General features: G+C 39.0%; 1 protein-coding gene across 10 annotated transcripts in view; it reads right to left on the reverse strand.

Annotated features, from left to right (window-relative positions):
- Positions 1-4,250: 4,250 nt before the first annotated feature.
- ltbp3 (latent transforming growth factor beta binding protein 3) overlaps positions 4,251-25,608 on the reverse strand; it is a 41,873-nt gene continuing 20,515 nt past the window's right edge. For 3 of the 10 annotated variants that reach the window (XM_084374099.1, XM_084374091.1, XM_084374100.1), the window contains exons 5-29: positions 23,285-23,371; positions 22,981-23,100; positions 22,695-22,856; positions 20,582-20,674; positions 20,464-20,477; positions 20,313-20,382; positions 20,023-20,136; positions 18,793-18,918; positions 17,560-17,691; positions 17,343-17,471; positions 17,060-17,179; positions 16,008-16,130; positions 15,743-15,865; positions 15,449-15,568; positions 14,565-14,693; positions 14,077-14,247; positions 13,752-13,832; positions 13,129-13,257; positions 12,873-13,010; positions 12,650-12,790; positions 9,565-9,693; positions 7,286-7,447; positions 7,080-7,181; positions 6,828-6,956; positions 4,251-5,989 (exon numbers count right to left, since the gene is read on the reverse strand). In XM_084374099.1, coding sequence (XP_084230225.1) covers positions 5,838-5,989; positions 6,828-6,956; positions 7,080-7,181; positions 7,286-7,447; positions 9,565-9,693; positions 12,650-12,790; positions 12,873-13,010; positions 13,129-13,257; positions 13,752-13,832; positions 14,077-14,247; positions 14,565-14,693; positions 15,449-15,568; positions 15,743-15,865; positions 16,008-16,130; positions 17,060-17,179; positions 17,343-17,471; positions 17,560-17,691; positions 18,793-18,918; positions 20,023-20,136; positions 20,313-20,382; positions 20,464-20,477; positions 20,582-20,674; positions 22,695-22,856; positions 22,981-23,100; positions 23,285-23,371 — 2,996 coding nt within the window. In that variant the 3' untranslated portion in view covers positions 4,251-5,837. The remainder of the gene's footprint in view (positions 5,990-6,827; positions 6,957-7,079; positions 7,182-7,285; positions 7,448-9,564; positions 9,694-12,649; positions 12,791-12,872; positions 13,011-13,128; positions 13,258-13,751; positions 13,833-14,076; positions 14,248-14,564; positions 14,694-15,448; positions 15,569-15,742; positions 15,866-16,007; positions 16,131-17,059; positions 17,180-17,342; positions 17,472-17,559; positions 17,692-18,792; positions 18,919-20,022; positions 20,137-20,312; positions 20,383-20,463; positions 20,478-20,581; positions 20,675-22,694; positions 22,857-22,980; positions 23,101-23,284; positions 23,372-25,608) is intronic. The other 7 variants (XM_084374093.1, XM_084374092.1, XM_084374096.1 and 4 more) reach the window with 7 other exon arrangements.

The raw sequence follows: 25,608 nt of genomic DNA on the forward strand, positions 1-25,608 counted from the left end.
AGAGAATAACTGTTTGAATAATTTTAAGAAAACCACACCAAGTAATTTGCTGGGTGACTGATTGTTGATAAAATACACATTTATATAGCCTATTACTAGTTTTGATGATAGACATTGATCATAAAAGAAGAGAGGATCCTGATGAATCGTTCAAAATGTATTTCTGTTTTGAGTCTATTTCGGTTTCATGACTCTTTTTGCTAGCTTTAGCCTAATTTATTAATACTCGCTCAAAATCGTCTTACTGTCAGTCAAACCTGGTCTAAACCTGTGCCCTGTCATTTTGGGTCTTTATAGACATAAGTTTGTCAAAAGTCTGTCAAATTTCATGATTTTACCCCGAAAAGGCGTTTATCACTTTTTTTTATATAAGAGCTTCAGAATGCCTGAACGCAGAAATATATAGCAAAACAGGTGGATTATAGGAAACATCTCACATGTGCCATGCTGGAACAGCCTCGGTCCTTGTTAGTTGTCAGCTAGTTGATGTCAGGATGAAAACAGTGGTCGATAGAGGTCGTGTTTCTCCGTTAAATGTCGAGTGAAAATGTTTTAAAATGGCTGCAGCTAGTCTCGGTCGCCTGGGAGTTTGTTTACGTTCGAAATGATGTTGTGATAGAACGTTGTGATCATGTCGCCTGCTGGGCTGTATCTCTATCTGTGTATAAAGTCACTATTCACCTCGGAAATCAAATGTTTCATACATTAAAATGTGGTTTTTGTCTTCATATCAGCCTGCACTTTGTAAACTTACAGCATCTTGATATCACCTGTATAAACAAGCCTAAACTGAAAGTTGTATTTTTAAATCTCAGTCTCTTTACAAAAGACTAGCTGGGCTGTGTTATGTTTATACAATTTGAAAACTGAGGAAAATCATTTAATACAGCATATAGCTGTTTAATTTCTGGCTGAACTATAGGCCCCCCCTTAAAATAATGTTCCATATTTTTTAGCCATCTGATGCTACTTTATTCAAGCCTACTGATGATATTGTGTATTTTCTCAAAGGGAAGTTTGTTTTATCACAACAGTAGCCTAAGTTAGACTCAATGTCAAAAAAGAGAAGATGTTTGTACAAAATAAAAATAAAAACACATCCAGTCACCGCATTTCACTCATCGCTACTGTGTACTTTCCACTGAAGACAGAGAATTGTGTGAAATCAATTCATATCTATCAATTTATGGTGATGTCAGTATAACAGCACTGCTTAAACAATTTTATTTCATAACAACAAGGACAAATTCAATATAAATAAAACAAAAGAGCAAAAGAATGAACCATCATGATGATTGTGAAAATGTTGGAAATGAATTAAGAGAAAGATATGGCTGGATAACAGTATTAAAATAACAACAGTCACTGTGAAAGAAGAAACAACAAATTAAACAGGAAAGGTTGTAAATAAAATATATGGAATACATAGGAAGTCATTTGAACTTAGTTTTGAGTGTTAATGCAAATTGAATGTATTTTAAATCTCTCACAAGCTGTTTAAAAAGTTCTAATAGGCTGTTATTAGTTTTTATCACGCTAATAGGATTAATAAAGGAACAGATGAGAGGATGGAGACAGTAGCCAAGTTTCAGAGCCTATAAACATTAACTTTAACTTAATTTACTGTATATTTTACAACAAATTCACATGATACCTAATCAATATTAATCAACATTATTCCCTTTACCCTCAGTAGGTTGTCTGTGTTTAGAGAATAATATTCCTTGAGAGAATAACTGTTTGAATAATTTTAAGAAAACCACACCAAGTAACTTGCTGGGTGACTGATTGTTGATAAAATACACATTTATATAGCCTATTACTAGTTTTGATGATAGACATTGATCATAAAAGAAGAGAGGATCCTGATGAATCGTTCAAAATGTATTTCTGTTTTGAGTCTATTTCGGTTTCATGACTCTTTTTGCTAGCTTTAGCCTAATTTATTAATACTCGCTCAAAATCGTCTTACTGTCAGTCAAACCTGGTCTAAACCTGTGCCCTGTCATTTTGGGTCTTTATAGACATAAGTTTGTCAAAAGTCTGTCAAATTTCATGATTTTACCCCGAAAAGGCGTTTATCACTTTTTTTATATAAGAGCTTCAGAATGCCTGAACGCAGAAATATATAGCAAAACAGGTGGATTATAGGAAACATCTCACATGTGCCATGCTGAAACAGCCTCGGTCCTTGTTAGTTGTCAGCTAGTTGATGTCAGGATGAAAACAGTGGTCGATAGAGGTCGTGTTTCTCCGTTAAATGTCGAGTGAAAATGTTTTAAAATGGCTGCAGCTAGTCTCGGTCGCCTGGGAGTTTGTTTATGTTTGAAATAATGTTGTGATCGAACGTTGTGATCATGTCGCCTGCTGGGCTGTATCTCTATATATCTGTGTATAAAGTCACTATTCACCTCGGAAATCAAATGTTTCATACATTAAAATGTGGTTTTTGTCTTCATATCAGCCTGCAGTTTGTAAACTTACAGCATCTTGATATCACCTGTATAAACAAGCCTAAACTGAAAGTTGTATTTTTAAATCTCAGTCTCTTTACAGAAGACTAGCTGGGCTGTGTTATGTTTATACACTTTGAAAAATGAGGAAAATCATTTAATACAGCATATAGCTGTTTCATTTCTGGCTGAACTATAGGCCCCCCCTTAAAATAATGTTCCATATCTTTTAGCCATCTGATGCTACTTTATTCAAACCTACTGATGATATTGTGTATTTTCTCAAAGGGAAGTTTGTTTTATCACAACAATAGCCTAAGTTAGACTTAATGTCAAAAAAGAGAAGATGTTTGTACAAAATCAAACTAAAAACACATCCAGTCAACGCATTTCACTCATCGCTACTGTGTACTTTCCACTGAAGACAGAGAACTGTGTGAAATCAAATTCATATCTATCAATTTATGGTCATGTCAGTATAACAGCACTGCTTAAACAATTTTATTTCATAACAACAAGGACAAATTCAATATAAATAAAACAAAAGAGCAAAAGAATGAACCATCATGATGATTGTGAAAATGTTGGAAATGAATTAAGAGAAAGATATGGCTGGATAACAGTATTAAAATAACAACAGTCACTGTAAAAGAAGAAACAACAAATTAAACAAGAAAGGTTGCAAATAAAATAAATGGAATACATAGGAAGTCATTTGAAGTTAGTTTTGAGTGTTAACGCAGCGCTCCACCCTCCCTTGGCAGGTGTCACCCACCGCAAATGAATCCTTCACTTGTGGGACACACTGTAGTCTGGACAACATGACTTGAACAAACAGTGCTGCCACTCACCAGTCTTCATTGATGAAAAGCATCTGGGCGTGAAGCTGAACTCTATGTTTACTGTGGTTTCTGGTAGAAGTTATAATAACACAAAGAAGCCTCAAGATGGTGCTTTTGTTCAGGTAGCTGATGTCACCTTTTTGGTCTACTCTCCCATATTCACTACTTCATTAGCATAAACATAACTCTTGAGGGGCTTGAGATTAAGAGTCTAATCAAAGTAAAATCAGATGGGGTTATTTGGGGTCAATAAAAACATCACCTTTCTTGGACAACCTGTAGCTTATATTAGCATACCCTATAGGGACAATAGGGATTTAGTTAGACTGATATCTTAGAAAACAGTGTAAGATTTCAGATTGAAGAGAATCGCATTTAACAGGTTTCATCAACCATTTGGAAGCAGTCAATTCTATAGAGATCTCCATGAACTAGCAGCACTGAAGGAAGAGCATATTTCTCTCATTTTAATACTTAAAACATTTCTGTTCATGGTGATAAGACACTGCTAAAATAAAATGAAAAATACTTATTTATGCTGCTAAATACCTGGTTTGACATAATATAACACTGCAATGTTGTCGGTTGAAGGAGCAAATAACACTCACTTTAAGCGATATAAATGTCAAAACAAAATAACATGCAAACAACAAAATGTGTTAAATGAATTCAGCTTATGAATGTTAAAGATTTGTACATTGAAGCAAAAGAGTAGAGAAGTAAACCCAATGGAAAACCCATGGAGACCCCGCCATGTGCTCAGTTTATTTGCTTTCTAGGTGTGCTTGAAAGGCAACACTGAATCATCCACAGTGCCGTCCCCCATTACTTCTTCAACTGGCCGTTTGCGAACTCTGACTGAATGTGTCTGATCTGTTTTCTGTTAACATTAGATGTTTTCGTGAGCGTGAACAAAACATAACACCTCCAAACACAAGAAAAACAAATGCATGACTGGTTGACATCTTTTTTTTTTAATAATGAAATTCTTTTTATCTCAACGGCGTCTTTGGTTTTCTAAATACTTGCAGCAATCATGACAATAGATGTCAAACTTTCTTGGTTTGTAGCAAACATTCCCACTATATCCATTACTAAGTGCATGACCTTGTTTGTCTAGCTTACAGTCCACTTAGGTGCACATGTCAAATTATACAAAAACTTCAGGTTTCTCATATTTTACATCAACAAATAAACAGGGGTTAGGACGGGGACCATTCTTACAAAAACTGCTGATCCACCAGTCAAACTGTACAATAACACAAAATAAGAAATGTGTGGTTACAAAACACAAGTCAGATGATGTTGATTTAGAATTAAACATGAAAGAATGTGTACTCAAATGGGAATGTAAGGGGAATACGGTAAAATATTGACTGGGCTGAGGTGAATACCAGGAATACCAGATAGAGATCTTTGAAACACATTTCCTTAAAAGGTATACTACGCAGGATTTTCCTTAAAAAAAAGTGAATTGGATCATACAAAAAAATAATGCCTCTCAATCCTCACCAATGACCCACTAGAAGTGTGCGGTCTGTTTTTGCAGAGACCCTGCCCTCTGCCTTTGTGTTCTTATTCTCTTAGTGTTTTGCTGTGTTCAAGACGTTTCTGGGCGTCACCCTTTGGACAGTGGTACGTGACTTCCAGCCAATAACAGCAAGCAGGGTGTGAGGTTGGAACTCTAAAAACGTAGCGACCAGGTTACATCGCTGTCTGCGTCTCTCTGCTGTGCTCTCTGTTAGCCATAAAGAGCTGCAGGTCTGTGTGTCCGTTTGATTGAGGGTGGGGCTACACACACACACACACAAAGCAGATAGTCAAAAAGAGTACAGGATGTAGCGTGCTTTGACTGCATTCACACGAAATGTGAAGGGATGTGCGGAGATGTGAGTGTGTTTATCTGTACTTTTGAACGTAATTGCTGTGAAAAAATCTGAAAAAAATAACATTTTACTTCTCAGATTTACTGCTTTGTTCTCGCTTTTGCTGCTCCCTCTCTTCATTCACCCTCTACAGTAGCTCTCTCGACCACTGCTGCTCTCTCTCTCACCTGCTGAGCCGGGGTGGAGGGGCCAACTTTGAATGGTGTGTTTTACACAGCAACAACAAATCCTGCATAATATACTTTTAATAAAACAAGAGGTGGCTTGAGGATCAGAGATTCAAATTAAGAATGAAATATCACTGCAACAGGGAGATCAATGAAAAAAATCACAAAAATGCACAATTTAAACTTAACAAAAAACAGTTTTAAAAAACAATAATTACAAAAATGTTTAACAAACAACAAACATTTTCCTTTTCAGTACTGATTATTTCTTTAAATGTGAGATGTGAAAGAGGAGCTGACAATGATATGTTTTTGTACATTTCATGAGCCAATGAGCTATGATTTGACTCCTGATGAGATCTCATGTCTTTAGGTTCACTGCGCACATGCAGTCCCCTTTTCGTACTGTGAGACACAAGTGTATGTACAGCATGTGTTTTGTGTGTGTTGCATACTGTCGATAGGGCCAAACAGAGTGACACGCAGAGGTTACCGAGCTCTGCGACGGACACATTGGTTTGGCCTGCGTGAGGCCATGAAGCCGTTTTTGCAGTAGCACTTGTATGAGCCAGCAGTGTTGACGCAGCGAGCGTTCCTACACGGACTGACACGAGCTCCTGGTTCTGCACACTCATCGATGTCTGAAAGAAACAAACACAAGCACTTAATAATATGTATTGTAAGATGCAAAAAAGGAAATGAAACATCACTCAACAGTGCTGAATACAAAGCTCCCGCACATATAAGTCAGTGCATATACCTCTGTTGGCTACATGGTTACTAACTAAATAATATGGCATTTTTTGTAATTAGTAACAATCCATCAGATTACAAAAAACGATATATATTCTAAATACTTTTGGATTACTCGTGGATTACTTCAAAATCAAACATCAATAATATTTCACCTGAAGCAAAAAAAAATGGATGCAGCCACAAAAGTTGGCAACAAAATGCAATTTGAACATTCAGCACTTACAGTTGGTCAAATCAAATTACCCATATAAAAAACAATATAAGGCCACCCACATGGAGGACATGCTGTTTTAACCCAAAGGGAGCGCTTTCATTTCATTCCATTTTTAATGTAAATAAAAAGCAATAAAAAACTCAATTATACATAAATCATCATTAAAAAACAAAATCAAATATTACTCTGAACAGGTCCGCCACAAAGGGGAGCACTTGTCTAGGAAACCCAGCACGGTAGTAGAGTTAATAGAGCGTTGTCCATCATTAAAAATAGTTTCATAACTTTCAAATTGCTTTATCTTAAAGATGAAATCAAAAATGGAATAAAGTGATCAATGACAATGTAAATATATACTAATTAAACATTTTTCAAACGTAATCTGGTTTGACTATAGTGATGTATTTTTTGTAACCTGATACATGTAATTCACTGCCCTTTGTATATTCCTTGAATTGCAATAAGTCGATGACGAAAAAGAGGTATTTTTGTAACTAGCAGGTACAAACCTATACAGCGGGTGCGGGAGTGGTCCAGCCTAAAGCCTGTGTTACATTCACACATGGTGCCCAGGTAGGAGCGGACACAGCGGCCATTTGCACAGCTGCATTCATCCGAATCCTCCTCTGAACTGTCACCTTTTACAGACAAACGGGCAGGGGAGAAGAGGAAATGTGGGACAGAAAGAGATCAGAAAATGAGGGGTTGGTTCGGGGCTAATTAATGAGTTTGTCTGACATGATTGTACATTGACAATTTACCAGGGTTTTTACCAGGGTTGTAGTTGGCAAAAGCTGCCAGGAAATCCTGCTCCCCATCAGACTCAGTCTCCAGATGCATCTCGCACAGTCGACTGAACATCTCTGAACACAAGGAGATAATCGTCTTTTTAGATCAAAAGAGAGGAAAAGCTGCAGCGTTGGTCAGAGTTGAGAGACTAGTCTGGTCGTCAGTGTCCTTAGCTAACCTGAGTTTCTGGGCGGACAGGTGTTACACTCGGGCCCCCAGCCCCGACCGTAGTGACAGCAGCACTCTGAGTAGGTCACCACCATGCCGTTCCTGGGCTCGCTGCAGATCAAGCCCTCGTCAACCTGCAGGAAACACACGTCCTTGTGGGCTGCAGTACGATCTGGGTGAAAAGGAGGATAAATAACAATTACAGGTACAAACATTACATTCAGACACTTTTGGGTTTTATCCATTTCGATTACAGTACAGGAAGCCACATTCAGCCATCCTAAGTAAAGCAGTGTTATGTAAGCCAGTGGAAGACGTCCAAATAAACGAAATACAGTGTGTAAATTTGTAACTTATAGGTGCAAAGTGTCCGAATTTTTCGTGAAAGACATAAAAATGTACTAAAATTATCAACAGGATGTAAAGAAAGAACCGTTTTGATTTTATGACGTCTGTGTATGTGTTGCAGAGATATCTGTTGAAGTTAGCATGCTAACCAGCTAGCCTCTTCCCATCCCGGTCCAAAGGTCCTTTGCTAAAGGTGTACACTAACACTAACACTAACACTTTCCCAGTGCTAAAAAGCTCCCAGTCCGGACTGCTATCTTAACGACTAACTGAGCTAACAGCGGCTCCGGTTAGTAGCAGTAGGCGGTAACTCTGGTGATATGCTGCTCCCGCTTTTTTTGGAGTATAATTTCAGGTGGAAAATTCTTACATATTGCACCTTTAAAGGATAAATGTGTGTTTTTGGCACCCTCAATCTACTTACAAATGAAGGATGATGTGCAGTATATATATAAAATATTTAGAAATCAGAGGGAAACTGCAACAAAGTGTATAAAATGTATCATCCTTTGATTCGTTTCAATACATTTATTATGGCTGGGGGTAGCAGAACGTATTAGCAAAAGAGCAGAAACTAGTCCAGCCCATATCACAGTGGGTGCCTGTACACAGTAGCTATAACACTTTTTCAACAGTATACCTAATAATATACAGTATATTGTACAGTATGGAGATCTAGTCATGGCCCGTGGAAATTAGTTCATACATTACATTATTGATCATACTTTAAACTATAAAAAATGATATTAAAATATGTTTTTAAAAGTTACCAAACTCAAATAAAAACAATGTCCTATCTAGAAATGAGAACCAACTTCACATTGCTATCATATTTAATGTCACTGCCATGTCCATGAGTGTTAATGTATAGTACATATACAGCGAGTATTTGTGAATATTAATGTACAGTGCATGTGGCAACCTGATAACAATTATCAGGAGTGAGGAGTTGCTTGAAATTCTTGAAGCGTCTCTTGTTTCAAGTGTCAAATACACTGCTGTAATTACATTAAGGGTAAGATAATGATAATGAGACGCCCGTGGACATGTTTTTTTTGCAGAGAAATCCTGGGCTGAACTATCAGAACTGATTTTCCTCAACAATAATCTTTCATGCACTTACAGGTTTCTGTGCTTACAAGTAAAACATGGGTGCAGCTTGCAATGTTGTTTGGTTGACATGAAAGAAAATGATGGCTGCTTTTGTTGCATTGATGATGAAGATATGCTGACAGTTTACTGTCATTGGCCAAACAGCTTATTGTTACAGATCAATGTTTGTGGATCACAATTATATGTATATATATATTACATGTTTAATGTAATTGTGTAGATAGAATATATTAGTGCTCAGTGTTATTTGTTGTCTTCTGGATACAATGCATCACATTAACAGATGTTAAATCAGCCATATTGATGACAGTCATTGCTCAGTATGAATGAAGACCGCTGGCATCAAACACATAACGTACTGTGAATCGCATATCTTTCATGCAAAATTATCAGCAGTGAGCTCAGGCCATTCTGCATGAAATATTTTGTTTTCAAAGGCTGAGTTTGTCTTTTCTCTGCCAGAACAAATCAATTTCATCATCTATAATAACACAGACAAAAGAGACACAAATTGTTGTGGCAAAGAGACATGCAGAGAAAATGCAATCAAAGTAATAAAAGTAATCACTTTTTCTCACACGGAACATACTCTGATATTGCTTTGTGTGCATAAATGCGTACTTTCGATTTGTATGCTTAATAAGGTATCTCTCCAAGAATGGGAGCTGTCTCTATAAAGTGGGTAAGAGGGAAAATGGCAGTGCAGGCCAGATGGGACACAAACTGGGAGGAATTACAAGGAGCAAGATGAGCGGCAGATGTAAGCCAAAACTCATTTTGATCATGCTCGCGGTCATGCTCGGGAGAGCTGACGCTCATTTTACCCACCGTCATAGACGCACTGTTTCAGCGCTGCACTGAAGGTGAGGGGAGGGTCGCAAAAACAGTGAAAGGAGCCGGGCGTGTTCTCACACCTCCCATTCTTACAGTACGAGGGGTCCTGGCACTCATTCACATCTGCAAAGGGCACCACAGACACTGGTTACAGTATGAACATCTGCTTGGGGCCAGCTCTTAGTCTGCAGGTGGTGGACACAATAATAGAGAAGTGACTCTGCTACATAAGGAAATTCTGTACAACAATCCTGCAATAAACTATACTGTAATGTTCAGTTTTTCCTGAAATTGTTTCACAAATACTTTGATTCAGCTGTGTGCTAATTGTTGAGGCTGTGATGTTTTTGCATTGCACTTTATGTTTTAGTCAGCCTCAGTCACATATCAATACCAGATAACTTTAACAGGCTGCAGAGAGTTGAATCTCAACAAAAACTGAACATCTTCACCCTCAGATGCAGCATTCATTGCAGTGATATCGCAGCGGTTTATTGTGTCCACCACCTGTATGTCCGGTTTTTCTTCCATAAATGTTGCATGCAAGGTTCTGCTTATGGCAAAATGAGATTTGGTCATGCATAATACTGCAGTTGGCCTCTGGTAAACATGCAACCACACTGTGAAATCTGCAAAAATGCTGCAGGTTAAAACAGGAAACCTGGTTCCAGCAACACTGTAACTGAGGAATCTTTTTATGTGCCAAGATGTTTGCAGGCAGTTTGCAGAGAAAATGATACTGACATTCAGGCCAGTGTGTACTGTGATGTGGGAGCAACAAGTTTCTAATATTTATTTGTTTCTGTTTTTTCTTCGCTTTATTCAAGTGTCAGCATATCACTAGATAGAAACCTGAGGGTCTAGTATGCATTCAGAAGGCATATTAAAAATAAAGATCTAAATAGAGATTTACAACTCTTCTAGTCCAACTTTTATAAATCCAAGTCATTACAGGACAAGACAGATCACATTCACTCAGTCCCAAGACCACAATTTGAAACAACTCATTGATTCGACTAAAGAATAACTGTGGGTTCCCTTAGTATTTCAGTTCCCAGCAGAAGTACAGAAGACTTCGGGATGAGTGCACAGTTACCATCAATTTTCATGAAATGCTTCCCTAAAATTAATAACAGGTGATTGCAAAAGTTGGTTTGAAGCTAATCAGTGTTCATCCATTCATTCATTTTCTAGTCGTACTAATGTCATGGCCATGGCGGTAACAGGGAGACCAGAGTCATCCATACCTAAGATGTTATCTCACAGCTTTTCTCTGTTTGTCTGAATGCAAACAAAAGGAGGCTCCCAGGTGCTCGGACCACTTCAAGTGGCTCCTTTCAAAGCCAAGATGCGGCTGCTTGATATGGAGGTCCCTCTGAATTGCAGCACAGCTGTGGGAAAACCCTGTTTTGGCTGTTTGTATCCACACTTGAGTCACTCACTACCCAAAGAGTGTAACCATAGGTGAGGCTCAAAAGGGCACATTTTTGTTCTGTTTTTAAAATCACAGCCAACTGAAAGTCTGCATTATTATAGCCAGTGTCTCTCACTAGTGGCTAATGTCAAGATCATAAATAAGAGTGTTTCCTGGACTACTTAACTTTAGCCTGTTCCTTTCCTGTCACCTCCTGTAATGCTCTCCTTTGTGGGAGGGAACCAAAGTCTATATAAAGAAGAAAGGGTCATACTCAGGAATATATCTCTATATAACTATGTATATCAAAAGATCTTTATATAAACAGCCTCCAGGATAACACACCAGTTGCTCAGAGCACAGTGGCAACTTTATAAATGAACAGGGAACCACAGTTTCAAACTCAGAGGCACTGACTATTGTCCCAGCAGTGCCACACTCAGCTGTAAACAGCTACAGTAAACATTGATGGCCACTTGCGAAAAGGACAGCATCATCCGCAAATAACAGCACCTCACTGTCACCAAAGAGGAAGTTTCCAGACATTGGCTCAGGTGTGTCTATAAATATGACAAACAAAGTAGTTAAAGGACACAGTTGTTGGACTTCAGAGTCTGACCTTGAACACGTTTGGCCTTAAAGCAAGAATGCAAACACATATCCCATCCTGAGTGTAACAAGAACAGAGTTGACCACATTTCCCTGACAACAATTCCAAAAATTGTCGTAGCACAGCCGCATGAAAATCAGCCATCCTTTCTTTAATTGCACGTCCCCAACTCCTGGCCATGTTATCAGCAAACCTTGACTCAATGATAAGGTGAATGTAGTCCATCTCAGTATCAGGTGGCGATCTGTTCAGATCCTCTTCATCAATAATGCCAGAACAACAGCTTCAGGTCTTGTGATGCAACAACTACCTTTTTTTCCAATCTGGTGTTTGACCAGAATTTTTAATATAATATAATATTTCATATTTGTGAATAATGCTTCAGCAATTCAGACAACAATTACAGTAAATCATGATTCGATGGGGTATAAATGGGATATTTAAACACCACTATTTTATTTCAGTTCTATATGTTTTTTTCATCTTAATGTGTACCTATGGCATTACTTTTACTTGTGCCGTTATGTGGTTTAGCTTAAGACGGCTCTATAATACTTCTTCCACTATCATTATCCTGCCATTGATATATGTAACAAATACTTTTGGCACTTTCAGGGTTGTTCCTTTGTAATGTATTTCCCCCAAAATCTAAATTGTAAATCTCAGATTACACAAAATCCTCTTCAGCCACTAAAATGCGATATCATATATATGACATGCAGCCTCATTCAGCATGCTCACATAATATATGAACATCTTTAACTGTGCTTACAAAACATAACTTGATGATGATAATACCTCTCTGTTGTCAGGACCTGTAAAGCTCAATGTCTCTTCTCGCCTCTGGTTAGTAAAATAACACCTACAAAAAGGTTAGTAGATTCCTTCACCGCCTTTTTTCCTCTTGGCACGGAAATCACTTTTGTCTCACATATACTGCTTCCCACAAGCGCAGACAGCCAACACTTTGTTTTTGCTTTTTCCAGAATAAACTGCTGTTGCCCACCACTGCCTTGTTGCTCTTTATAACCCTCCTACTGAGTGTCTGCACTCACCAGCCTGCTCCTCAGGAGTCACACAGCTGTTACGGTCGGTGGCCAGCATCCAGGGCGGAGAGCAGATGCAGTAGTACGACCCTGGAGTGTCCACACAGTGGCCGTTCTTACAGTTGGCTGGGTCCTCACACTCATTCACATCTGCAGAACAAGAGGGTTTACTCACAGCTCGAGATATTTCCTCCAGTAGCTACATGGATGCAGTAGGGACACATTTACTCACCTGCTATTGTTGCCATCAGACACATCTTCTTGTTAATGTCTGGAGTCCAGGGCCGGTTACAGTTGCAGTAGAAGGAGCCTTCGGTGTTGACGCACTGACCGTTAATACATTTAGACTCATCGTGGCATTCGTTCACGTCTGAAGGGGAAGATACAACCATGAAGAACAACATGAATCTATCCAAACATCTACAAACTGTTCTGTCTTTACAAATTTAAACAAAGTGTTTATTTACAGTTTGTATCCAGGTACTTACCAATGCACTCGAGAAGGTTGCTGTCATAGTAGAAGCCCTGCTGACAGTAGCACTCGTAGCCCGGCAGCGTGTTCTCACAGTGACCCTTCTTACAGATTTCATCAGCGAACAAAGAACACTCGTCGATATCTGCAGACAAGGAAGGAGAAATATATTCTCAGTAACAGACAGGGTGAGTTAGGGGAAGTGTTGTTCAATGTAATGAGGAGAGTTCTTATGTGTGACCACAAGTGTTGGGGAAGCTACTTAGAAACCGTAGCTTTGCATAAACCACAGCAAAGCTACCTGAGGGATAAATCTAGTTTGGCAAACTAAAGCTATTTAGAAAAATCTAACAAAGTATAATTCAAAAAAGTCACATGCCAGCAGAGGTGGAAAGTTACAAGGTACAAATACTTTGTTACTGATGTTAAATTACATGTAGTTCACTACTCCCCAGCAGTGGTTACTACAACTGTAAACATCAGGAACTAACAACTAATCGAGACAAGGATATGTATAAGGGTATTTTACTAGTGTTACTGTAATCATTTTTCATATTAAAACAGAACCTCGGTGCAGAAGCATTCATGTCTTATCACTGTCACCTGGTGTGAATATAGTTATATATATATAATATCTACCATGGTAGGCAGGCAGGCTGTACAGCAGTCCTTCATCGAGGTAGAGGCCTTGCCCGTTTGGACACAGGGAGTGGAACTCATCTGGGTGGAGAAGACCAGGCAGAGTTGAATAAACAGTCCATACGATATACAGTAGATACAGAATATTACATAATGTTCACCATTTAGTTCAATTCTCAATGCATGTACTTGTCCAAACCCTTGTGGGAAACATATCCAAAACATTGACTTAAAGACCCACCAATAATCGTTGCACGTGTAGCCTACAGTACTGTATGACTTGGTTGAGTGCATGTTTACTTGCATTATTCTCTGGTAAATGTACCTGACTTGGAGACAGGACAGGGGTAGATCTCACAGTGATCTCCCCAGCCCACTCCAATAGAGCAGCAGCACTCCTGCTTGGTGACGTTGGTGGCCAGGACGCTGTCGCAGAACACAGTGTCATCGAGGTTCAGGTAACACTCCTTCTTCTCGTCCATCAGCACTCGAACTGCTGCAGGAGTAAATACGGTGCGTGTTAGGAAATCCAGTGACTGGATTGGACCTCAAATGTTTGTTTTTTTCCTTTTGATTTTAATGCTTTGAAGCCTGTAATTCAGTTCATATAGAATACAGGACTTGGTAATTTATGACCGATGATTATAATTGTTTGGCTTTGAGGATTTGCAGGCCAAACAATTATGGTTGGTTTGAGTCTGAACTGACATGTTTTGGGTTTGGGACAGGCAGGGATCAAATGTTCAGGCCTGGTTAAAGCTGCGGGATAAATGTGGGTCTACAGTAAAGCAGAGGGAATCAGAGCAGGCTTACCCTCACAGCTGTGCTTGTCCTCTGAGAGGACATAGCCGTGATTGCAGACACACAAATACGAGCCGGGTCTGTTCTCACAAGAGCCGTAGGGCTGGCAGAGGCTTCTGTCTGCGGCACATTCATCTATGTCTGAAAGGGAAATCACACATGCTGCTCACACACAAGTATTTGTTTCAATCCAAACACCATCTTTTTTTTTAAAAAGCTTCAGCATGTTTTCTTTTGATATATTTAGCTGTATTATAGCTTCTAGCTTAATTCTCTTCATAAAACTTTTGGCTTTGTGAAAACTTTTGGAACAGTTTGATCTATATTTTATTAATTCTGTTTTTTATTCCTGTTTGTTTTATCTCACTCATTATTTTCTTTACTTCCTCCACTCTCATGTCCTCACGTTGTAACATTGCTAAGAAAAGTGCTTTATAGTTACCTATTAAATTTGTTCAGACATTGCAAAATTGGTGTCGGTAGCATTCACTTTTTACTCAAAATCTCACAAAGCAATGTCTTTGAGAGACACCTGCCAGTGATGATGCATAACTAATGAGTCATAAGTGTCAAAAATCACAGTTTACTGTTCACTTTTGGGTCGATGATTGAGTTTCCATCATGTAGGAAATAGTGAATGAGCAAATGAGACTTTAAAAACTTTGAGCCCTGATTTTATTACATCTATACCACAAGTTTTATAAAAGTCAAAAGTCAATGTATGCCCTATTTTCTCTGTCTTTAATAATAACACCATCTCTTAAAAGAGGTAAAAGTTAAGGATGGTAGAAGCGTAAAGATACTATACATGAGTTAGTTACTAGTTACTAGAAAGATGTTCGACAGCATCCTGCTTTCTAATAATGTTATAACCTTAATGGTATGAAGAGACTGACCTTGGCATCTCCTGCCTCCGACCAGCGTGTAGCCCTTCTGGCACTCACAGTGGTACGAGCCCATACTGTTGATACAGCGGCCTCTCGGACAGTTTGACGGCCTCTCACACTCGTTGATATCTGAAGGGAAGGAAATAAAAACAGTGTTGGAGTGTGAAGCATGCTTTGAGCAGTCTGGAATTGTATTAATAAACTGGTAAAAGCCAGACTGAACCCAGTAACTCCTGAATTTTAATGTCCATTTTTATCTATTGAGTTTCAGGTGATAAATAATTGCATATTGGTAATTCATGCCTTCACAGTGGCTGCCCTCCTGTGTGCGCTGGTATCCCGGGTAGCACTGGCACTGGAACGAGCCTTCTGTATTGATGCAGCGGCCGTAAGCACACAGTCTGACGTCCTCACACTCATCAATGTCTGTTTGGGAAAAGGAAAAACATGCAATCTGTGTAATTCTTCATTACCTCTCCACCACGAAACAGCCATCAAATCACTCAAGGGCACTATAAGCAACTCAGTCGATGTAATGTCACATTAAGGAAAGGTTAGCATGACTTACCACTGCAGCCTTTGCTGTCTGAAGATGGGAGGAAGCCCTCGTTGCAGAGGCAGCGGTAAGTACCAGGGAGGTTTTCACAGCGGCCATTAGGACAGATGCCGGGCTTCTGACACTCGTTAATGTCTGGAGAAAGATGCAGGAGAGATTAATCGAAGCTGCATTGCAGTGATGCAGTGACATGTTTGCAGCAATTGATAGATGTTTTTTGTTTGAACTCTTGCAATTAGTTCAACTGCACATTATTGACTCATTTAGTACAGCTGGTTTTGACAATACAATGACATTTTGTGTTATCTAAATACAGAGTCATAAATATTCCATAATTTCAATGGTATTTTCTACGGGTACGGATACTAATATTTTACATTATAACAGCACTACTATGGTATGTCATACTTTCACAAGCGAGGTCTATTTATTATGGTAATATAGCTGTGATGAGTGGTGCAGATAAAACTGCTTTAATAACTGATTTATTGAGGGTTCCTGCGCCTTATTCAAATTCAAGCACTTTTCAAGTATTTTCAAGTTGCATTTTCAAGCTTTCTCACAAATGCCATTTAAGGCAAATTCCATATTTTCTACATACATAAACTCAAAATGATTATTTCACTAATTCAACATTAAATCCGATGGTATTGTGCTATAAACAACCAAGATCATGTTTCGTGATAGCAGGGTACAGAAGCCTGAGAAATCAAAGGGACTTGGCTTCCTATGTAACCTGGCTGAGCCAATTTGAAACAATGCAACGTGAAAGTAGCAGTTATAGTTTCAAGCAACTTAGAATTCAAGCTTTATGGTTTTATGAACCCTGTTTATCACTCAAATGAAAATATATATTCCAAAGTGTCTATAACCAGTGAAGACATGGATGGCAAATTATTCAGATGTGTGTAATCATGTGTAATATGTATCTTGAAAGAAAATTTTTTTAACATCTTCTGCTTTTGTTTCCCTCTATACCAGGTTGATCAATTAAAATTCACATAGAAATATTTTTAAAAAGTTAATAAGTGATTCATTTTGGTGTACAGCAGGGTTGTACTCACCATAGCAGATGCCAGATCGGGCCTCATGACCAGGCAAGCACGGGACGCACTCATAGGAGCCTGGTGTGTTCTCACACTGCTCACTGGGACAAGTGTCGGGGTTCAGACACTCATTTATGTCTGGAATTAGTGAGAACAAGTTTCACATACTGTTGTTTAGATTGGCCACAAGTCTTCACGGACAAACAAGCATATTATAGAGACACAGACATAATGAGCGCTGTGTCAGTGGAAAGGCTGTGCACTAAACTCCATAATGGCATAATAATCAGTGTCTTTGTACCTTCACAGACTGGATGACGGTGTGACTTGCTCCGAAACCCGCTGTGACATTCACATTTATAAGAACCGGGCAGGTTCACACACTGGCCTCCGACACCACAGATGTCCTGCTTTGAGCACTCGTTCACATCTGCACAACAGAAAGGATAGAGCCAATGAAGGAGCTGATAACTTATAGAAGAAACATTTAAAGATGGAAATCACTCAATCTAACTCACCTATGCACTTCAGTCTCCCGTGCTGCACCATGTGTTTATACCCCTGACGACAGAGGCACTTGTAACTTCCCTCTATGTTGACGCAGAGGCCTCTGCCATGGCCGCACGGGTCTGACTCACACTCATTATTATCTGGACAACAGGAGAGAAGAGTGAGAATACACTGACTGTACAGCATGAAAACAGTGCTGAATGTTAGCTACAGATAACAGAGAGTCATGAAGGTCAGAGGACACGGCACTCTGATTCCAGGAAGCAACCATTTTATTTACTACCAGTTCTATTCACATACATGCCAAAAAATATACAGATAACTTAACAAATCCATTTATTTAAATCTAAGGAAACACAATGTTTGCGTTCAAGCCTTGAAATATATATCCAAAAACCATTCATCTAACCATCTAACCAGCACTCCTATTTGTTAATATAATTATGAGTTAATGTAATATTAGACTAATATGGTGAAGTTCAGCCAAGAACATATAATAAGTGCCTACTTCATTATAATATGACTGACAACTGATCAAGTCCGAACATCTTTTTACTGGAAACTAGATCCGGTGCTAGATCCTACATTTCCCATGACGCATGATGAATACAACCTTTCATTAGAAACATATAAAATACATTATACTGTAATATATAAGTTGTACTGCTTATGATGAATGAACTGACCCGTGTGTGTAAAATCAGTTTAGTGCTCCTTTAGAAAAGTTAGTCATTAATAACAGTTGAATGGGAAACACTTGATTAAGAAGCTAATTTAAAATATCATACACAATCAAATTTGTTTTAATGGACCAATTATTATTGGTAATTGTGGACCAATAATAGCTGTAATTTATAATATAGTTACTATTTTTATATTATATAATTATAATGTCAGAGGTGAATCTGTTTTAGCAGTCAACACACAAAGGGCACGACAAGGATCAGGGTCGGATAAGAATAGAAACAGCCAGATATTTCCTGAGGCTTAGATCAGAAAAATGTGTCAATCTTTTTATTTATCACTCAACATTTATCTATTTTTGATCTGGAAAAACAACACAAACACTGAGAGTGATTAGATCCAAGAGCTGCAGTCGCTATTTTTTAACATGAAGACTTCCTGGAACCAGCTTGACTTGTGTTTGCCAGCGGACACTCACACATAAGAAACTTCAAGGGAACATTTCTTGTGGCTTCTTGTGGTTCAACCCTACACCTCCTCTAACCACCGTCTCTTACCCTCACAGATGTTCCTCTGCGGGTTGAGATGGTAGCCCGGGTGACAGTGACAGATGTGGCCGTTGAGGCTGTTCTCACACTCTCCGTGACCACAAATGTTCCTTAGCTTGCATTCATCTGTCTCTGCTACAAGAGAAGACCAGCATCATATATATAAACATGCATATATATAGAAACATACAGTAGATGTGATCACTTAAAGGGACAGTTCACCTCAGAATGAAAATCTATATTTTTCCTCTTACTGGTGGTGCTCAAAGCGCAAAAACAAAAAGATTTAAACAACTACTAATTTTTAATTGTTTTAACGACTATTCAAATATTCAAAAATCATGACCCAACTCTATTATTTAAATGCGTGCTTTGAGCCCCACAAGCCAAGTGCCATCTGGTTCTGTTGTATTCAAGAGAAGGCAGACATGTCTACAGCTGATATCTCCAGAACTCAGCAACTCATGCGAAAAATCTAGATATATAGCAGGTAAGAGGAAAAAAAATATGTTTTTGTCTCTGGGGTGAAATGTCCCTTTAATATATATAAAGCTGAGAACACGCATACTGAACCTAAAATCCTAAATCTTTGGCCAAGTTCACACAATTCAAGTCTTACAAAATGCCATGGACTTTTTAGGTGTCGCTCAGAGAGACAGAAAGATGCTTTCAAACAACCATAAGTGAACACACGAGGCGGGTTAGACAGAGTAAGAGAGCTGAGAAGCAGAAAAGATGGAAGTATTAGTTTCCAGCTCTTCTAAATAAACCCTGTCGTGTTATCGGGCCAGTGTTTATCATTGATATCTTTGGCTGAGCGTTTTTGCTTTTTATGGACATGGTTGTGGAAGTGTGTATTGCATAACCTGCTTATGAAAAATAGCACAACTGTAGTTATGGAAACACTTGCTTCAACAAAACTCGTAGAGTGTGAACATAGGCTCAGGGCTGGTTCATGCTTCATGGGTGAACACACACAACATGTAAAGTGTCAGTTAAGAAGCATGCGTCTGATCAGATTGAACTTTTAAACTGGGCTTGTCTATCCACGGTGTCTCTTTTGCATGCCGTCATAAACAATGTTTATCATGTGGAGAGAGTCAACATATCATTTGGACTGGGCATTGTGTGTCATCAGTTTTGAAGCACATGTAACATGAACCAGCCTTCACAGAATAACTCTCTATGAGCTTAACGCAGAATAGATGCGAGTGAGTTGGAGGTTCGTAGGAAACTCACGCAAGACTTTGGTCTGTGTTTCGAAGGGGACATTGCCTGGGGTCAACCTGATGATCGTCGGAGGGGTGGGTTTAACAACTGTGGATCCAACAGAGGAGACATGAAATAGACAGACTTCAGGAGGAAATGTGACATGGTGACAACTTTAGATACTTTTGTCTTCACCACACATGGGCAGATTTTCTCTACTACAGTAGGACCCAGTATCATAAGGTGTTTCAGCATGCTCTACCACCCATCACCGGAGTTATGGAGGATGAATGTGACTGATGAGGTAAAGGTGAGTTTACCAGGCACACGAGGACCGCTGGTGGTGGTGGGAGCCTGCTGGACAGCAGTCGTCGTCTCTGGAGGCCTCTCCTGATTGAAAGAGATAATCGTGTTTCACAACTGCGAAAATCCGTTGTAGTTGCTGTATTAAAAACTGAAATAGTTTCTTACCGGCCGCTTTGGTTCTGCAAGGAAAAGAGACAGAGGTGTGTTAAAAACGAGAAATTCACATGAGAACTCTCTAGTAGAAATGGTAGAAGCGTTTGATGAACAGTACTCGAGGACTCACCCTCCTTATCAGGCTTGCGAGGGAAGATGATGGTCTCTCTTATATTTTGGAGGACGTAGCCTTTCCCAGCAGGGCAGATCTGACTGAAGGCCACTGAGCACCACACAGAGAGAGAGGAGAGGATTTTACTGATACATTACTTCCCTTTTTTGGGAATCTCACATTTTTCCAGTCACTAAAGGACCTCCAGCTCTTTGCTGAATCACTCTTTTGATACGTGCAAGCAGCAGAGATCACTTGCTGGAATCTAACACGACATAATCGGGGTTAAAAATGCATTAAAAAAAACCTAAAAAGAAGTGATGAGTTAGAGTGAAAGTTTGCTTTGAAAAGAAATCCAACCACTTCCAATACGTTAGTAAAATTTAAGACAGTAGACAGTGTTTACAAACACATGTATTAAGAATAGAGAGTGCTGGGAGCTGGAGCCTGATTTATCGCTCCCAGTGCATATTTACTATTAAAGGCTAAGTTCACCCAAAAACAAAAATGTATTCACTATCTTCTCACCCCCATGCCAATGGAAAGTTGGATGAAGTTTTGTAGTCCACGAAACATTTCCAGAGCTTCACAGCAAAACAGCGTTGTAGCATTCTCGTGAAGTAGATAGGGACTTGTTTTAAAACAAAAAAACAACTGACAGTAAAACATAAAATGTCCCCATCCAGTGCAATCCAACTCTCTGATAGCCCAAAGATACCAAATGGATATGAAAAGATGTTATTTACACCCTATTTTTAGGCTGAAATCTTCACTGTAGCTGCTAAGCTAAAAGCGTTAGCACGCACCCTGTTTGATGTTGGAGCACAACCTCGACTGCCCATCAAGGGTGTAAATAAATTCTTCCATAATAAATTTGTGATTTCTGGGCCTCCGGAGATTTGGATTATGCTGGAAAAGCTGTTTGGAGTCCATACCGTTTTTTTAGGTTTTTGTTTTTTTACGTCCCCATCTTCTTCAGTTGTCAGTTTTCAGCACTGTTTTGTCGTGAAGCTCCAGAAATATTTTGTAGACTAAGAACCTTCACCTGCCTTTCCATCAGCATGATGGTGAGTAGATAATAACTGAATTTTAACTTTTGGGTGAACCTTTCCTTTTATCCAATACAGAAAGCGGAAAAAAAAAAATTACACATAATGAGTAGCAGGTCAGTTCTGTCAAATCTTAAATCTCCAACTCAACCCAACTCAATTCAACTCAACTCAACTTTATTTATATAGCACCTTTCATACAAACATGCTGCCAAAAGTGCTTCACATAGTTGAAACAACACAGACCAAGATAAACAGCAGTGGACAACACTATGCAGGACTAAAAATGACAATAAATAAAACAATAAAAGGTTAAAAATCAATAAATAAAATATAAAAGTCAATAAAAAATAAATTTAAAAAAACGTAAAAACTAAAGCTATTACAATACTCCAAATTAAAAGCCAGATTAAAAGAATATGTCTTTAATTTCCTTTCAAGAATATTGACAGAGCTCCCCATTCTTATATCCAGTGGCAATGACTTCCAAAGCTCAGGCTCACAAAAACTAAATACATTAAAAAAAAATAAATAAAAAAAAAGCCACTCTCCCTGATACTTTTATGTGACACATAGAGAACATTTTAAAGAAAAGTGGTGGAGGACGTTAGTGAGATGCCTCAGGGTAACATCTGGGTCGATATAAAACGTCTAGCGAGAGACGGATCTAATATTCAGCAGTGCTGCATCTTTACATCTCAAGTTTCCAGATTTAACAGAGTGTGATCAGTCAAGAGGAGTGAGATACATTAACATGCAATTGAGCAGCGTAATGATGACTTGGATTAATCATTACAATGTATCAACCTTAATGAGTGTTCTGGCAAAAAAAAAATGTAAAATGAGATGAAGCCACACATGCATGAGATTAATATGAACTTTTAAACATCTTAAAGCAGCAAGAATAGAAAATCTACCTTTACACATACATTTATGCAGTGAAGATTTGACATACCCGTGGTGAAGCTATGTTTGTTAAAGTTCTTAATGTGTTTACATGCAGACAGACAGATGTCATTATGACAACAAAATGTCCATTTTTTTCAGCCTGTAACTGCTCCTCTTCGTCTCCGTCCACTCACCTGTGCCCACCTGAGGACATCTTTCACAGTTGCGTCCCCAGGCTTTGCCCACAGTGCAGCAGCACACCTCCTGGGTGAGGGGGGTGGGCAGAGGATGCTCGCAGCCCCTGGACTCAGACGCTAACAGGAAGCACTGAGCCAGGTCATTTGGAGACTCTGTCTCTGACAGAGGAGAGGTTTCATTTGGGAATGAGAATCACATTTTGAAATGAAAATGACATATCATTCAAGTGGATAATCAGAGAAAGCAGAGATAACAAAAAAGACAGGTAGGCCTGTTACTCACCAATCACACATCGGTTCCTTTCTAACACCAAACCGGCCTTGCAGGAACATTTGAAGCTCCCCAGTGTGTTCAGACAGTCTCCGTTCTGACAGACACCCTGCATGGAGCACTCGTTGATATCTTCAAGGTCGGGAGGTGGCGTGTAAAAAGAGAATTTTTATCATTTTGATGTACTTTTAAGGATGAAATCTATTCAAAAAGCAAGAGATACCAGAGCTGTTTCACATGGGAAGTGTAGTTTTAAACTGGAAATGACAGAGACAACTCCCAAACCGAGCTCTTAGCTACATCCTGCCTGTGTTACCTTGACAGTGTGTGCTGTTGAATCTTTTATAGCCTTGTGGACAGGTAGAGTCGTAATCCTCCACAATGGTCTGCTTGACTGATGCATCTGAGGGAGGAGAAATGTAGTTGAAATAGTGTTTCAGGGATGAGAGAGGCCACGGATGAATGATACAAACCAAAATAAAGCTGCACAAGCCCTTCCCAACAATGATAACAGTTGTACCAGCAGTTTGAACGCTTAATATAACAATAGAAGTTCAGCTCCTGTAGGTATTTACACCAGCACCAACTTTAACAACACCTTGAAATTTAAACATTACGGGATGCTTAGCCATTATCTCTAAGCACACACACAATGTTTTCCTGATGCCACTGCACTGGAGACGCAACCACCAACTAATTCAACACCAACTTACAGTACGCAGCCACTGGCCAGGTGTGCAGAGGTGTAACAGAGAGCAAGCTTTGAACTTCTCTCTTAAGCTCTACTTCCGTCGCTTTTCAAACACCGTGAACGCCTTTGAGGAAAGATTTTCTGAACGTGTAAATGTTTGTGCGAATCCTCACTTGTGCAGTTTACATGCTTTAATGCTCAGAAAACACATCCGTTTTTTCACACTGTTCAGTGCTGCACCACTGTGTTCCCCCTCTGTCTAAAGTGCTCTGTTTTAACTCCTGTCAATTTAAGGCCCCCCTCCCAGAGTCCCCTCTGATTGGTCAGCTCAAAAACAACTCTGACTCTGTCACTCCTTTGTTCAATCTGTACACAAAAGAAAGTATAAAAATGAAAACTTTTGGTTTCTGGCACGAAAGCTAGTAAATATTTCTTTTATTAAACTATTCCTTTAATATGCACATTAATTCTTTGTCTAAAACCACAGAAGAACAACATACTAAGATTTATAGAGCTATTATAGAGGCAGCACTGCATTTTTGACAATGTTAATGTGTGGTAGGCTAGCTTGTGGCTACAGTAACCAGCTTTGACAAGCAAAAGTCTGACTTTTAGAGAAACACAGCAGCCATCCTCATGTCTCGTGCTACTGCAAATATGGATCTGAAGCCAGGAGGCAATTATACTAGATTAGCATAAAGATTAGAAACAGGGGGATGTTTGACTCTGTATGAAATTAAAAAACACACCGACCGGTGCTTCTAAAACTGACTTAATAATGATGCATCTTATTGGTGCAATCTGTACACAAAAGAAAACGTACAAATGACAAATGTTCTGTTTTCCAGCAAGAAAGCAAGTAAATATTTTTTTTAAATGTCCGTATTTTCCGTACAGACATCAGAGTGATGTTGACATTCTTACCTAGCGCTCTGCCGCAAGATGAATAAACAAACTTCCAAAGTGTCAAACTACTTCTTTTGGACAAACCAAGACTTTCTTTTCTTCTTTCTTTGTTTTTCTTTTTCTTTTAATGACAGTTTCTTTACGAGGCCTTTGATGAAGTGTAGCTTGTCATAGAGCAGATTGAAAAAGTGTTTCATGAGGTTTGAACTCACAGTCTAACAATGTATTTTCCTTGTACTTATTCTTACTCTAAATGAGCCTTGAACCTCCAACACAAAAGAATGTTCTGCTTTCTATGAGGGAGTAAAAACATGTAAGGCAGTTTTTATTAGAGAGCTGTCGGAAGGCTGCACTCACACAAACACAATAAAAAGAGGGGCGAGATCACAGCTTACTTAGCCATTTTCATTTTAAAAAGTGTTGCTTATACATGGATATGAATGTAACAGAAGAGACAGAAGTCTGGGCAGGAATCCAGGTATCTAAAGACCAACCAGACGTACAGTATCAGGTTTGTCAAAGGCTGCATTGTCTGAGTCAGAGCTGAGAGACGGAATAATAGCAGAGTGGAAAAACGTGAGTAGCCAAGATTTTCTTGAAACTCAATCTTCAGCTATGTGATGACAGTCCTGCACTGGGCAGGCCCATAGGAACATGCTTAAGTAGAGGGTTATTTTCCACATTCTCTCTCTCTGCCTCACTGTCTCTGTGTGTAATTCCCGTAATTTCTTCCGTTTTCTCCTTCCCAACTGTTCACACACTCCCTACCTCACCACTAACTTTCATGTACACATTTTTATAGAGGTACAACGTGATTGTTTTAATCCAGGGCCATAATTTCATAAGGTGGAAGGTATAAATTGTTGGGAACGCTTGACATTTTTGGCTCCATAAACAATAATTTATTCTCCAAGAACACACAAGATGTAGATCTGATTGAACAAGGACTTTTTTAAGAAAACAATTAAGGGGTTTTCACGCTGCACTTAGCACAGGGTTAAAAGCATTCTTACGATCGTCTTAGCCCCAGGGTAGACAAGCGT

This window comes from Pagrus pagrus (genome assembly GCF_965226575.1).
Source record: "Pagrus pagrus genome assembly, chromosome: 14".
Lineage (NCBI taxonomy): Eukaryota > Metazoa > Chordata > Actinopteri > Spariformes > Sparidae > Pagrus > Pagrus pagrus.